Genomic DNA, 16,424 nt, shown 5'->3' on the forward strand with positions numbered 1-16,424 from the left:
TATTTCTCCATCCTTATTTACTGGCAATCCCATTTCTACTCCTGTGGTATGTAATTTTCCTACTGCTATACAATGATGAATTAAAATTAGCGGTTACTCCCTAGTATTTAAGTTTGAAAACAGAATAACGATCAGTAAAGGCCTTGGTGGGGATAGACTAGTGAAAGAGGGCTAGAACTTGTTAATGTTTTTGGCTTTGAAATTCATGGGAATGTTACCACTAACGAATATTTGCTCAAGAATGTTCTCCTTAGACCTGTTTAGTTAAGCTTTCCTTTTCAGGCCTCCTCTGGGAAGGCATGAGATAGATCTGTCGAGGACTGTGGTCTGAGCATGTGCACAAAAGCAGCCCCAGGCCGGGAGTGACAGGGCCACCTCCCCCTTCTCCCACACTGCACACCTGACTGGTATTGCAGGTCTTTTGAGATTCAGTTCCCACTTGGGGAACACCCACCATATTCATTGTTTTTATTAATCTTTGGGTAGAACCAACACGTTAGAATTATCCATAGAAATTATATTTAATTATTACTGCTTTAAGCTATTCAGAATCTGAGTCCTGTATTCTATAAACTCAGCACTAAGCCAGCAGATTAATAGTAAGCCAGGGTTCTTACTATTAATTCTTATGCTACATGCTGTGAATATCTAGCCACAAACATAAATATCCTTCAAAAAGAAAAGTAATAAATGTAAAATACTACAATACCATTTTTTTTAATCCATCAGATTAGAAAAAATTAAAATAATAGTGGCTGGCATGAAGAAGCAGTGTCCCCTTTCTGTAACGTCCTGTGGTAACTGCTATAAAAACTAGATGCTCTGACCAAGCATTCTATCTTATAGCACTTGTAATGATGAAAACAATCTAAATGTTTACAAAGGAGAGAATAAACTCTGGTAGGACCATACAATGCACCATTAAGGACAACGAAGAAGGTCTAGTAGTTACTGCGCTGTCCAGTAACAGCTGCCACCAGCCACATGTGGCTCTTTAATTTTATTAGCATAATATTAAAAATTCAGTTCCTCAGTCATACTAGCCACAGTTCAGGTCCTTAGTAGCCACATGTGGACGCCATGTTGGACAGTGCATGTCTAAAGGAATGGGCATATCATATAATAAAGAAATACAAGTGGTAGAGCAACATGTATTATAAAACCTATGCATCTTATACGAACACAGCTACGCTTCCAAGCCTTTTTTCTATCACATTTTTAACACTGGTCATAGGGAGGGAAACAGACAATTGACTACCTCCATATTTTCTGAAAAGACAATCGGATGTTACCATAGTAACAAATTCCCACTTTCTTCTATAGACCCAGTGCAAGTAGACAGGTTTCTTAGACTTGGTGCCGGCGTGGCTCAGGGATGTGTCCTTCCCCCCTGTGCACTTGACCCCTCCAGACAGTGAAAGCCAGTCCACCTACGTCTTTTGAAAGGACTAGATTAAAAAGCAAATTGTATTAAAATTATAAATATTTACCTATATTATTAATACATAAATAAGAGCCAGTTTTTATTCTAAAATAAAGATAACATTTATTATCACAAGTTGCATAAAAACACACAGCTTTTACAAAAATGATTTTTGATAGAAAAATATTTGTTTGAATACATTGTGATATTTGTAGGAACACTACACTATTGCTGTACCTCCAGCTAAAGCTTCAAAGAAACTCTTTCTCAAAATAGCCACTATTTACCACAACCATCTTTGGAAAGAAGTTCATAGTGTTTTCTGAACCAACCAAAGCAGTACTCTTTAAGTTACATTCCTGTGCCTGGCGGTCACTTGTCGTCTCTGTGCTGAACACAGTCACACATCAGAATGATTCCGCTACTGTAGTGACAGGACAGTAGTGCTGGAAAGGGCCTTACAGATCATTCAGCCCAGCCCTCCCTCTACAGAGGGGCGAACCAAGGCCGGAGAGGTTGAGAGACGTCCTCAGGACCCCTGAGCCCCACGCCAGTGTTCTCTCATTACTTCCTAGGAGAGGAATCACAGGTTTAAAAAGAAAATGATTTCACGCCCACTTATGCTTCTGTGCTAAGAATTATTTGAATTAAGGAAGAAATATGCTACTGAAATGGTATGAAAATTCACCGTCAAAGGGCACTTAGGTCAAACATTGGCTCCGTTTCCCCAGTTCCCCAAATGACTCGAGTTTTTCCCTAATTACATACTCGGATAAGTTGATACTGTGAAGGCAGATATAGCTACCATTGCGATGCACGTGAGCTAGTTAACTGTCATTTGAGAGAACTGATGGATTTTTCTTTTCTTTGCCAGACTCCATGACAATTCAGAAGGTGAAGGGACTGCTGTCACGTCTTCTCAGAGTTCCTGTGTCAGACCTTCTGTTGTCCTATGAAAGTCCCAAAGTAAGTTGCCCAGCAAAATACAAAGTCAAGCTCACTTCCCCACATGATGACGTTAAATTGTCTCTGTGTAACAGTTGGATTCTAAACGGGAGACCACATATGCCTGCACATCTAGCGTCTTTAAGGGTGACCTGCTGCTTTGGGGACAGTGTGTACCATGCTTCGTCAGATCTGGCTGAATCACACCTCTCCCCACCTTTGTTCTAATTGCAGATGCCGGGCAGAGAAATTGAACTGGAAAATGACCTACAGTCATTACAGTTTTATTCTGTGGAAAATGGAGATTGTCTATTAGTACGATGGTAACAACCAGCTACTAAAATTTAGAGACTGGACTGCTTATCACGTCTGGGGTTCACCGGAAATAAATGATTTCTTGGAACAATTCTGTCAAAAAATGAAGTTTTACAACTTGCCCTAAGTATAACAAAGGATGTATTTTTTGTCGGGAAGAGACCATTTATTTCTAGGCTTGTATATATAATAGCACTAGTAAAGGCCTTGCACCTACTAATGCTTTTCTGATTTATTTTTACAGTTCATCATTGCATTTCATTATGTGAAGATTTAAATATTAAATAGCAACTAGCTACTCTAATAAAATCTGAACACAGTTAATGTCTGTCATAAGACTAATTTTAATGGAATTCTCTATTGATACTATTTTAAAAGGTTACTAGAATGATTTGGTTGGTCATTTTGGGAAATGGCCCTTAAACTTAGAGAGATGTATCCTCTACAATGTATAACATAAATGCTATTATCTCTTCACAGTTGTACTATTTTAGAGTGTTTAAAAAATTAATCACATGCTTTTCCCTACAGTTATAGCTAAACTGAGCATTATCTTCTTCTACAGGCGCTGACCAGCTCTGACTGAAATTTACTTTTATTAGGTAAACATTATGCAATGATAGAAGGAAAGCAAAGTTAATTCTTTCAAAGTGTCAGCAATTTAGAAATATCCTTCCCTATAGCACTAAAACCCTGAGAGGTATTTGCTTTTATTCATATTCACAAAAATTTAGCTTTTTTTTTTTTTGGAATACTAAACTGTGATCTTCAGGATTTATGTTAAACGACAAAAGAAAACTTGAGTATTAGTCTACTATATAAATGTGAACTTCCTTAAAACCACGGTGAACTGAGAATCATATTGGTTTCTTTTCAAGTTGCCCATTTCATTCAGAGAGCCACAAAAATCTGACATTATTTCCAGAAACCCCAAACTTTGGTATAAGTAACCAGTGCTCAAATTAAGTGATCACATGATCATACAACATTTCCGTGATTTCTTTTTAGCTGATAATTACAGAGCTGCTCTGCAATCCAGCTTGAAATTCAAACTCTCGGTTACTAATCAAGATTTCTGAGCTAGGCCAAGTTTTAAACAACAATGATAGGTAACAATGAATTACTAATTAGCAACAATGCATCAGGATTTAGAAATATTTTTCCTTGTATAAAACAATTTGGTATTTTTCAAATCATCTTCCAATATATAAATAAAAACTTTTCTTATGCTACAGTATCAGTTGACTTTTAAAAAGGAAATTTGTGCAAACGTCAAGAAATCCCACATTGGTTACAGGTGAAAGTGCCAGCCCATAATGCTCCTGGAAAGACCATGTTGCCAAACCTTAGGCTTTTTCTCCAGACTTCCACTCAGATTATCAGTTGCCTACCCTGATTTTGACCACTGTCATCTTGCGTCACACTGACAAGGGTCGCCGCACCGCTCCTTCAGTTCCCACAGCTCCGCCAGTTCCCGCGGGGAATACTGAGGGGAGGACAACATGCCTGTCGCGCAGGTCTTCTCGCACAGCCACAGGCTGTCCTGGGGGACACAGAGGCTGGTGTGAGAGACAGAAAGCAAACACAAAGGCAGCTTTTCTTCTAACGAAGCTGAAATTATGTCAGGGACGATTCTGTGTGTGAACAGATGGGTGAGGTTTGGGGGTGGCACCTCCTACTGTGGGAAAGCACCAGGCCCCCCAACCACGGCCGTGGGACACAGAGACAGCACAGTGTGGCGTGGAACGATTTTGGGTTGGCAAATCGAGTTCTATAGTAAGAAAGTGTGGAAGCCACAAACAGAGAGTTGCGTATTTGCTATTAGAGGAAAGGTGGTTATACAGCGGCATTAGTAACAGCTGCTGTAAAATGGAATGCTCGTAATAGTCTGGGGACGGTACCAAGTGTCTTATAAAAATCTTATAAATATCTCAATTCTCACAATAATCCTGTGAAGTAGGAATTATTTCCCTCTTACAAATGAGAAACTAAAATTAAGAGAGTTACTTGCTCAAGGCCACCGTGCTGGTAAAACGATGGGGGTGAAAGACTCCTCAATCGCGACTATTTCCCGGCTATGTGAATTGGCTTCTGTTTTCAGCAATATAACAGAACACATTTACAAAGAAACTCATTCAGTTAGAGAACTCAAAAATGCTGGAGAAAATGAAAAATATTTATAAAGCATGGCTGAACTCGAACTGGGGTGGTGAAGAAGAAACAAGAGTTGGAGAAAGTGCTGGAGTCAGCATGAGCCCTGAAGGCATGTGCTGATCCTCAGGTCTCACAGTCCACGCCCCAGGACAGGAGACCAATCGGGGACTGCCACAGAGAGCCACGATCCCTGAAGGGCCACAACCTCCAGGTACGTAAGAAAACGAAACTTCCTATACAGAAAGGAAGAGACTTTTCTGTCTTGCCCCCAGAGGGGGACGGAAAGGGGGCCCCCTTGACACAGGTGACCACGGCTTCCACTTGGGTGGGTCTGGAGCTGTTACAGTCTACGCAGCCCCAAAAGTCCCAAGCCAGAAATTTGAAGTACTCATAGATGGTAGTGCGCTTAGGTGCATGGCGGAAAAAAATGTAAACCCCCTTCGGTAGAAATGCATTTTAAATATAGGTCTTGGTTTCCAAAGATGTGAGGTCACAATAAAAAAAAGTCCCTCAACATGTCAGGACACAAGCCCCACGGACAACAGTCTGCAGAACAAACTGCGGCATCAGATCTGCAGAGATCACAGATGCCCGAATTACCGGGTACAGAAAGTAAAATAGCTGTATTCAAAGCGGCAAAGGATAGGACCATCACAGCTGCCCAACTAGATCTGGGCTTATTTCTTGTTCACCCTGAACTGAGTGTGCTGCTCTGGGGTCCCAGCAGGTTCCTAATCGGCAGACGCTGCGGACTCTTTCTGCGCCCTGCACCATCTAGGGCCACAGTGGAAGTTGCAAGAACAGAGGATGCGACAGAAATCTCTGCGGCAAAAGCCCGCTTTGCGCTTACTTTCTTCCCAGGGCTCCTACTTTCCGTTTAAGTCTCTACAGACTCATTTTTTTTTTTTTTCTGGTTTTGCAATTAGTGTGCTTTAAATGGCATCTTGCGATATTTTATCCAGTGTTTTATTTCTGCCAGTCAGAAGGACCGAAGGGTCACACTGCTGGAAACTCAAGTCAGTGGACTCTGTCATTCAGTTTTAAAGCTGCAAAGAATTTCTGACCAAATCTATGAAAACCTAATTCTTTGTAGATAGGGGAACTTTCATTTGTAACATTTCCTTTTGGTTTAAACTGAGAAAAATACTGTATGAGAAATAACCTAGGCGGATTACTGTGAATTAAATCAAGGGCACAGCTACGATGCTAGAAGATTTTCATTCTTTCTGCCCAGGGTCTGATCCACATCGCAGCTTGAGCATCCCAACTCCAAACATCCAAAATCCAAAACTTTTTGAGCACCGACATGACATTCAAAAGAAATGCTCACTGAAGCATTTCAGATTTGGGATGCTGAACCGGTCAATTTAATGCAATTATTTCTAAATCTGAAATCCGAAATCTGGAACACTTCTGGTCCCAAGCATTTCGGATAAGGGATACTTAACTGTACATGGAAATCTCACTTTCTCAACTCTTAAGAACCCTGAGGCCGGCCCCCAGAAATCTGCATACCTGGTATCTTTTAGGTCCTATGGCTGCCATCCAAATGCCCATGCTGACATCTTCACCCTGCACGTGGCCCATCAAGTTTAAATGTAAAAGTTTAAAAGCTTGTTTCATTTGTAAAGACAATGTCACACCCACTTCCATGATAATCTACTTCTTTGTTATTACTTTAATATGAAATGCCAAACATGGATTAACGCTGACGCACAAAGTAAAAGCCAGTGGCCATGAACACAAAGCATCCACACCACAGGTGATGAGATGACACAGTGAGCAGACAGCCCCTTCTTCTCATGTACTTTACAGTCTTTAGGAAGTGCTTTTTGCTCTTCCTCCCTGAATGAATAACAATCTTTATATTCCTCCAGGGATTATGCTTGTAAATACAGGCAGAAAACATAAGTAGGCTCAAAAAAGACACAGGAGTAAAATTTAAAGCCAAGATTTGAGGGATAGGAGCGTGTCCTTAGCCTTTGAGGGGATTCCTACACAGAAAGAACATGCTTTTCCCCAAGTAGGCGGGCTCTGCTCTCAGTGACGGAAAACTGGGCTGAAGAACACTTGGTTTGATGGGTGCACACTGAGGTTCGACACCCTTACGTACCTGATAGGTCTTCAATCTTCCCGAGTTGCTGGCCAGCCAGCCGACGATGTCCCTGGAGATCACATACCCCGAGCCACACGCGAAGGCGGGGTAGGCAGGGCTGGGGTACTCCAACTCCTGCCACTTTCCCGTGCGGTCAACTGCCCAGTTCAGTCTGAAACTGAGAGTAAAAACAACGTGGCTTCCTGTGTCGGTCCGACACAAACCCTGACACTACTGAACTTGAATCCTTTATTATCACTACAAAGGAATAAGCTTCTAAAAGCGAGGTCGCAAGATGAGAAAATGTTTTTTAATCTAAGGAAAGGAATATTATCATTTATCCAGTGGTGTTTTATATAGAAGAGTGGTATATTAAATTTTCTCAAAGTTGCATTTGTAGAGTTTCTGAAAGAAAAGTACTAGAAGATTGCCCTGTATTTTAGTATATACTAAAAAAATCAAAACCAAAACCCCAAATCACTAATCCCCATTGTATTCCTGATGAAGCACAGAAAACAGTTTCAGAGACGTGTCACCAATGTATTCTAATATAAAAGGTACAGCAGCTTCTACTGTGAGTACCACTTATTTCTAAGGCATGAGAATAAAAGTTACATCACTTTCCTTTCTTAGTTAAATTAGTCTCAGGCTTATCATTTAAAAGATATTTTCCTCTAATTGTAGAGTAATAAAACATATTAACCCAGGAGCCTAATACGAAATTTCCTATCTCAACTATATTTTCCATGTGAAAAAAATGACTTGCATATTTCATTCTAAATTAATTACTTTTGGTCAGGTACAAGAATGCCAACGGGCTAACAATGGTTAACTTACTTTCCCCACCAAAAATTAGGCCCATCCAGATTCTTCTGGCCGATTCTATTAAATACGGCTTCTAAGTCTATGTAACAGTCGTCATCTGTCTTTAGCAACAAATCAAAGCTGGTTGTTTCCACAGTCCTGTTGGCAAAAAAGGGTTATGAAAGTCAGTAACGACCGTACAAAGAAACCAGTGCGGTGGCATTGCTAACATTTTAATTCAAAATTGTACCTGTACTACCCATGTGTCTCCTTCCTCAAATGCCGAGAACATCTGCTCTAACAGAGCTTTGCTGCTGTCACCTACAGCCCTCAGCTGGTATTTACGAAGTGGCATAACACAGACAGTGCCAAGCTGATTTTAATCTGGCTTAAGTGGAATATGTTCCAACAAATGCCTCTTGGGCATCGCTCGTGTCAGACTGCCAAATCTATTAAAAATTTGAACTTTGTCCCGTGTGTTCTTAATCACAAAGGCCCAGGATAACGGGTCAGGTGTTCCACCTGGGCCTCCCACAGAAAAGACTATGGTACAAGATGCATTCTATGCTACTATTTATATACTCTACTCAAGCTAATTTATGGTTTTAAAAAACCTGAGCTATATCATTGAAACGTATTTTCCTTTGGAAACAATTTCCAACAATTAAACCATTATAAATGACCTTCTGGAAGGCACAGGAGGATGACTTCATTTATCTAGACATAAAAAAAAATATATAATGGCAACTGAAGACAAAATTCACTCCTTCATTTCACATTGACAATCCTGTCCGTCTCTGTTTAAAAATGCAGAGTCTTGTAATATGACAGAAATCTCAATAAAAGAAATCCCGAAGAAGTTTCAAAGAACGGTAAATTTAATAACAATGGGTCCACAGCAACTAGCATAACCCTATGTTTCTAAACCCTATGTTTACTTCTAATTAACAGCATAAGGTATATATGATACCTATTTGCTAATTAGAAATAAACTTTCATGATAAGGGACATTTAGGTCACTGATGACTCAACTGAATAAAGAAGAAGGAATAAACTTTCACCGACGGTGCGGAGGGAGATGGGGGGCCGGCTAGGGGTAAGGGTCTTGGCGCACACCCCCGTTGGAAGGTTCCCGGAGCAATCCAGGCAGAGAAGGCGATGGCCCGAAACAGTGGAAGCAGAGACGAAGGGGAGAGGCCAAAATCTGAGGCGGGTAAGGAGTAGAAGAGACTAAACTGTGGGCAGCACTGCACCAAATGCAACTTGCACACCTGGGAAGTCTCAGAATAATCCCACAGCCCTGATCTTCCACTTCCGGGATCTCCATTCATACTACTCACCCCCTCGCCTTGGCCTCGCAGCTAAAACTCCCATTAGTGGCCGTGAGTTAAAAGAAGTTTCTTTTTCTTACTACAGTTGTCTAAACTTAATCCTGGTAGGTATTCTAGACACGTCCAGATTTCCAACCCTCATTTACATCTTTCTTCTACCCACAGGATGACTCCAAAATTATATTACCATGTCCCAGCTAGGAAACGTTACCGTCCACAAGCTAACTAGACCATCTAACTCTCAGGATCGTAAAGTACTGTACTTGGGAACTTCCCACTCTCCCTAGGGCAGCAGTGAAGGGAAGGAAAAGACAGACCTTGGGGCTCACGAAGAAACAGGATAAGGTTTCAAAAAAGAAAAGACAAAAGATGTGAATACCCTTTATAGGTTTAGTCTAGACAGAGATAGAGTTCAAAGGTTTTAGTTCTACAGTCAAGGTAGACAGAATCAGTGAACTCAACAGCAAATTATGGGATCCCAGGGTAACTAATACTACTAGCAACTATGTATATGTTAATATAATTATATGTAAAATAACACGTATTATATATTATTGTTGTTGTTATTATAACAGTAGAAATTACTACTAAGATCCAAGAAACACTGGAGGGTCTAGGAAGTTGTAAATATGATAGACTCTAAGAGTTGTGGGATTTCAGTAAGTCATCTATATAGGAGTTTCAGAATCAGGGCAAGCAGTTTTTAAATGGATGGAGTGGAGAATGGAAATACAAAGTGGATATTCAGTTGAACAGAATTCAGATCAGTAATCTGGATGCAAATGACTATAACTGGGGAATATGGACAGATGGGTACAAATACTACTGAAAATGGACCATTTCTGAACTCAACAATTTTCCTCTAATGCTGGCTTGAGACAACCAAGGCAAGTAGGAATGACTCAAAGTAAATCAATTTTTGATAGGTCAGTATCATTATGGATCTGCTAATCAAAATACGTGGCAGCATTTTAGAAGCTCAGTCTTCACAAGGAGCCCAGATACAATGGGTCACGCCCTGGGTGTTCAGCAGTTTTGTTTTTGTTTATTGAAATCTCAGAGGTTTGAAGTTGATAAATTGATTCTACATCAAAAGAATAATAAGCCAGGTACAGTCCCAGTTACTCAGGCAGCTGACGTGGGAGGATCATTTGAGTTAGAGACCAGCCTGGGCAACATAGCGAGACTCCAGCTCAAAAAAAAAAAAAAAAGGAAAATAAAACAAGTTTTAGATAACCAACATTTTTACAACCTACCATCTATAGAAGTTCAGTAATTTTGCAGGAACATTTCGATAAGTGTCAACAACATCCACAAAAACAATATCATCATAGGTGCCGCTTTCCTCCTTCAGTAAGGCATCTTCCTCACGGAGATTACTTTTATGATCAATAAGTCTTCGGGGGCGAGAATGAAGGTTGTGTAAAAGAGCATCACCTTCTAAAAAGGAAAAGTTGAGAACTGGAGAAAAATGCTATTGCAAACTTAAGACCCAGAACCTATAATACGATGTATGCTAAAATTCCTTTCCCAAGGCAACCTAGCAAATACAGTTGTTTGGAACTTTAGGTAGGAAAACGGGAACTCTCATACATTGCCAGGCAGTGGTCCCCAAACCTTTTGGCACTAGGGACTGGTTTTCATGGAAGACAATTTTTTCATGGACGACTGGAGGGTAGGGACGTACAGGGAATGCATGGGGGGGGAGGTTATAGGCACGGAGCTCAGGCGGTGATGCCACCGATGGGGAGTGGCTGTAAATACAGATGAAGCTTTGCTCCCCGCTGCTCACCTCCTGCTATGAGGCCTTTCCCCCCATCTCCTGAGTTTCATGGAAGACAATTTTTCCATGGACAGGGTAGGGGGCACAAGAGCAGAGCTCCTCAGCCAGGTCCCTGAGGCACCTGTCTGCAGCCTGGGGGTTGGAGACTGCAATTTGGCACTATCTAGTTAGGCTGAAGATATGTACACCTTATGGCTGAGTCCACTTGTAGATACACCCTACAGATGTTATTTTTAAATGGTCACAAGGATATCCATTGCAGCATTGTTTGTAATTGTGTTGGGGGGTAAAAAAAATGGAACCAAGCTAAATGCCCACTGATAGGAAAAAAAAGACCAAACTGTGGTATATTCACATAATGGACTACAGTAGTTAAGAAAGTTAACCTGATCTTGCATGTTAAAAGGAATGGCACTGAAAAATAATGTTAAGTGAAAATTGATAAGGGATATATATATTAATGATTCTATGATATCAATTGGAAAATACCCAATACTATGTTATTTAAAGATAGGTAAATATGTAGTAGAAAGTAGAAACATAAGAATGGGTGGGGTACACGTACTTTTTAGGACAATGGTATCCCTTCTGAGGGAAGGGGGAGGAATGGGACTAGGGAGATCTACAGGTGGTTAGGGGACGGGGTTCAACTGTGCCCACCATTTTTATTTCTTAAAAAAAATTGGAAGAAAATATGACAAAACATAAACATCTAGTGATTCTAGGCAATGGGCACCTGGGTGTTTCTTTCAGTACTATTTTTGGTATATTTGTATTTCATAATAAAAATGATTAGTGATTATTAATGCTTAAAAGACATTTTATTTGTCCTCTCACAAGTTAATGAGTCACTTGTCACATGTGTGCAGGGACTGTCCCCAAATCCTACTATTTTAAGGCAGTAATTCTGTCACCAGGGCAGGAGAAGTCAGGATTTTCTCAAATGTCTCGATCAAATTAAAGAAAATCTCTGAAGAATAAAAAGAAAGTGAGCTGCTGAGGGTGGGGACAGGAAATGAAAGGTAACTTAGCATTCCGCTCTCTGTCGCTGGAAACGGGAAGGATGGAGGTGGCGGTCTGAACTGACATTTGACTTCTGCCTCTGCCACTATCTGTGAGACACTGACAAGTTACACTTGTCTCTGGACTGTAGCGTTGTCATCTATCAAAGGAGGGCTGGAACTCCGTCAGTGGTGGGGAACGCTTACTGAAATACGGAGTCCTGGGCTTAAAGATTTACTAGGTCTGGGGTGGGGCCCAGCAGGTCTGTATTTTCAATGGCCACTTCTCTGACGCTGATGCAGGGGACTTACAGACAGACCACCCCGAGAGAAACACAGGCCTAAATGACTTCTGCTCCCTCTTGACTCTTACATCCTCTCAGTTTAAAGATAAGGATAGATATACACAGATGGTCCCTGACTGAACAATGGTTCCATTTACGATTTTTTGACTTTCCAATGAAAGTGACATGCGTTCAGTAGACACCGTACTCTGAGTACGCATACAGCCATTTTGCCTGTCACTTTCAGTACAGTATTTAGTAACACATGAGATGTTCAATACTCTCTTGGGCTTTCTGTTAGAGGATTTTGCCCAGCTGTGGGCTAATGTGAGTGTTCTGAGCACATTTAAGGTAGGCTAGAGGCTGAGCTATAATGTTTGGCAGGTTAGGTGTATTAAATGCATTTTCAACTTAACATGAGTTTATCAGGATGTAACCACATCATAAGTCAAGGAGTGTCTGTACAATTTAACACTGGAAGGAAAATGAAAGTGTTATAAAACTGCAGTAACAGGAAAATGGTTGGTACTAAGATGAGAGCAGAAATTAAATATAAGCCTTTTAAACTAATGAGTTACACGTTTTAACTGAATATATCTGAAAAATGATTATAAATATATTAAATTAATATACACCAACAAAGGGTGTCTGTTTTCGCCACTTCTATTCAACATGGTACCACATGTTCTAGCTGAGACAATTAGATAAGCAAAAGAGATAAAAGACATCCACACTGGAAAGGAAGAAGCAAAACTACCTCTATTAGCAGATGACATGATCTTGTATAGAAAAGCCTAAGGCACCTGGGAAACTATTAACCAAAAAAATGACATATTCAGCAAGGTTGCGGCATATAAGATCAATATACAAAAATCAATTGTATTTCTATATACTAGCAATGAACAATCTGGAAATAAAATTTTAAAAAATTCCCCTTATAACTGCATTAAAAAATAAATATTTAAGAATAAATTTAACAAAAGAAGTGTAAGTTTTTTACATTGAAAACCACCAAACACCATAGAAAGAAATTTAACGGCCGGGCGCGGTGGCTCACGCCTGTAATCCTAGCACTCTGGGAGGCCGAGGTGGGCGGATCGTTTGAGCTCAGGAGTTCGAGACCAGCCTGAGCAAGAGCGAGACCCCACCTCTACTAAAAATAGAAAGAAATTATATGGACAGCTAAAAATATATATAGAAAAAATTAGCCGGGCATGGTGATGCATGCCTGTAGTCCCAGCTACTCGGGAGGCTGAGACAGGAGGATCCCTTGAGCTCAGGAGTTTGAGGTTGCTGTGAGCTAGGCTGACGCCACGGCACTCACTCTAGCCTGGGCAACAGAGTGAGACTCTGTCTCAAAAAAAAAAAAAAAAGAAAGAAATTTAACAACACATAAATGAATGGAAAGACAGCCCATGCTCAAGGATGTTCAGAGACTTAATACTGTTAACATGGCAAAACTCCTCAGATTTACCTACAGAATGAATGCAATCCTTTTCAAAATCCCAGCTGTTTTTTGGGGTTTTTTGGTAGAGATTGACCAGCTGATCCTAAAATTTATTTGGAAATGCAAGAGACTCAGAGTAGCGAAAAAAAGCTTGAAAAAGAAGAACAAGGTTGGAGGACTCACGCTTCCAGATTTCAAATCTCACTACGAAGCCACATGACCAACATGGTGTGGTACTGGTATAAGGACAGACAAATAGATCAATGGAACAGAATGGAGAGTCCAGAAATAAATCCTTACATTTACAGTCACCGATTCTCAACAAATGAGTGCTGGGACAACTGGATCTCCACAGGCACAAGAATGAAGTGGAATCTCTACTTCTCGCCATATACAAAAATTAACTTAATGTGACAGAAGTCCTACATGTAAGTGCTAAAATTATAAAACTCTTGAAAGAAAACAAAGGCATACATCTTTATGAACTTAGATTAGACAATGGTTTTTCAGATATGACACCAAAACACAAGTGACAAAATTAGATTTCATCAAAATTTACAACTTTTGTGTGTTAAAGGACACCACCAAGAAAGTGGCCAGGTGCAGTGGCTCATTTATAAAGAATTCATTTTACAATTCAAGAACAGAATAATTTAAAAAATGGGCAAAGGATCCGAATAAATATTTCTCTGAAGATACACAAGTGGCCAATAAGCACATGAAAAAATTCTCAGTATCATTAGTTACTACAGAAATACAAATCAAAATCACAATGAGATACCACTTCACACCCACTAGGATGGGTATATTAAAAAAGGCAGTACATGGGCAACGTATGTAACCTGCAATTCTGTATCCCCCATAACAATAAGATGAAATAAAAAAAAAAAAAGAAGATTAAAAAAAAAAAATCCTACACAATGGTAAGACAAAACAAAACAAAAAAAAAAGGCAGACAATAATAAGTGTTGACAAGGATGTGGAGAAATCAGAATCCTCATACACTGACTGTGAAAATGTAAAATGGGCTACTGGTTTGGAAAACAGTCTGGCGGTGCCTCAAATGGTTAAACAGAATTATCACATGAGCCAGCACTTCTACTACTACGTATTTAACTAAGGGGAAGGAAAATATTTGACCACACAAAACTTGTACATGAATTTTTTTTTGTACATAAATATTAACTGCAGAATTATTTATCATTACCAAAAAGTAGAAGCAATCTAAATGTCCATCAATTAATGAATGGATAAATCAAATGGGGTATATCTATGCAGTGGAATATTATATGGCCTTAAAATGTACTGACATATACACACACACACAACATGGATGAACCTTGAAAACAGTATGCTCAACAAAAGAAGCTAGACACAAAGACCACATATTGTACAATTTCATTTATATAAAATGTTCAAAATAGGCAAATCCACAAAGAAACAAACATTAGCAGTTGTCAGGGGATGGGGGAGGGAAGAAAGGGGAGTGACTGCTAATGGGGCTTCTTTCTGGAGTGATGTAAATGTTCTGGAATTAGTGGAGATGGTTGTAGAACTCTATGAATACATTAAAAACCACTGAATTGGACACAACACTTTAAAGGGGTGAATTTTTATCTCAATAAAGCTATTTTTTAAATGACCAAAACCGAAAACCAAATCACTTTTTATGTCAAAGTATAAAGTAAGATTAAATACATGAGATTCAGCGTGCTTTTCAACTGGCCAACTTACCCTGAATAGTGTATATAAAGCCACCTGCGACTCCCTCCACACCTTCCATGAATTCATGAGGCAATGTACCCTTTTCAGTCTGAAAAGAATAACAGAAGTGTGCTCAATGTTTTATCACTAAACACAAATGTATATTTTAAAATTGATTTGACAAGTCGTAATATGACTGAATTGCAGCAGATAAATCCATCTAAGATGTTAGTGCATTTGAGACTTAGCATATCACAATATGAGTTACTATATGACATACAGTATTCTACTATTCTTATTTGATTACAATATTAAAGAAAAGGCATACTCAACAGGCCATACAGTGTTCAGAATTCCAACTTACACAGAATCATGTTCTTGCACTTGCACAAAAACCAATTTATTTTAAATCCTGACCCTATCACTTTTCAAAAAAAATATTACTACCTTTGATTTTTTGGAGACTGAAAATTCTCATGAGTTCAAATACATTTTGGTATATTTTAAAAGTAAGTGACCATGCAGAGAAAAGCTCCTCTATGTCAACAGTCTGACCTAGACAGTTCCGATAGAGCCCTATTGATTACTGACGCTGTTGAAGGTGCCTAGAGTCTATGATGCCAAAAGCCAACAGCAGTCCTTTCTACCTTTTAGGAGGAGAGGATCCTTTATTATTAGCTACTTTTTTTCATCTCACAAGTTATTCAATGCCCTTTTACTGAGCACTAGAGCGATTCTCTAGCTGCTATGGGCTGGATCACACTGTCAGAATTGCAGTTCAGCAGGTTTATGGTATTTCTTCTACGTACTCATCTAATCAAGAGGGCTACTCTTTGACTATTCTTTTTTTAAACAGATCTTTTCAGCAGAGTTGTACTGTACAAAACAATGTTTTAAGGCTAGAAGAGTGTTCTGAGGTTACTATGGTAACTTGTCATTAATTTTTTTTTTGAGACAGGGTCTTGCTCTTGTCACTTGGGCTAGAGTGCAGTGGCATCATCATAGCTCACTGCAACCTCAAACTCCTGGGCTCAAGTGATCCTCCTGCCTCAGCCTCCCAAATAGCTGGGACTACAGGCACATGCCACCACGCCGGGCTAATTTTTCTATTTTTTGTAGAGATGGAGTGTTGTTCTTT

The 16,424-nt window shown here is 39.7% G+C and overlaps 2 protein-coding genes across 4 annotated transcripts in view; one reads left to right on the top strand and one right to left on the bottom strand.

The window, feature by feature from the left end:
- Positions 1 to 2,959, top strand: part of TBCE (tubulin folding cofactor E) — a 52,180-nt gene extending 49,221 nt beyond the window's left edge. Inside the window, exons 16-17 of one of the 2 annotated variants that reach the window (XM_069484564.1) lie at positions 2,298 to 2,389; positions 2,603 to 2,959. In XM_069484564.1, the coding sequence (XP_069340665.1) occupies positions 2,298 to 2,389; positions 2,603 to 2,695 (185 nt within the window). In that variant the 3' untranslated portion in view covers positions 2,696 to 2,959. Of the gene's footprint in view, positions 1 to 2,297 lie in introns of both variants that reach the window. The other variant, XM_069484563.1, reaches the window with a different exon arrangement.
- A 1,130-nt stretch (positions 2,960 to 4,089) lies between these two features.
- The window catches only part of B3GALNT2 (beta-1,3-N-acetylgalactosaminyltransferase 2), a 41,689-nt gene continuing 29,354 nt past the window's right edge, over positions 4,090 to 16,424 (bottom strand). The window contains exons 7-12 of one of the 2 annotated variants that reach the window (XM_069484702.1): positions 15,317 to 15,395; positions 10,324 to 10,507; positions 7,770 to 7,895; positions 6,951 to 7,110; positions 6,353 to 6,409; positions 4,090 to 4,226 (exon numbers count right to left, since the gene is read on the bottom strand). In XM_069484702.1, coding sequence (XP_069340803.1) covers positions 4,092 to 4,226; positions 6,353 to 6,409; positions 6,951 to 7,110; positions 7,770 to 7,895; positions 10,324 to 10,507; positions 15,317 to 15,395 — 741 coding nt within the window. In that variant the 3' untranslated portion in view covers positions 4,090 to 4,091. Of the gene's footprint in view, positions 4,227 to 6,352; positions 6,410 to 6,950; positions 7,111 to 7,769; positions 7,896 to 10,323; positions 10,508 to 15,299; positions 15,396 to 16,424 lie in introns of those variants that run through there. The other variant, XM_069484703.1, reaches the window with a different exon arrangement.

This window comes from Eulemur rufifrons, chromosome 11 (genome assembly GCF_041146395.1).
Source record: "Eulemur rufifrons isolate Redbay chromosome 11, OSU_ERuf_1, whole genome shotgun sequence".
Classification (NCBI taxonomy): Eukaryota; Metazoa; Chordata; class Mammalia; order Primates; family Lemuridae; genus Eulemur; species Eulemur rufifrons.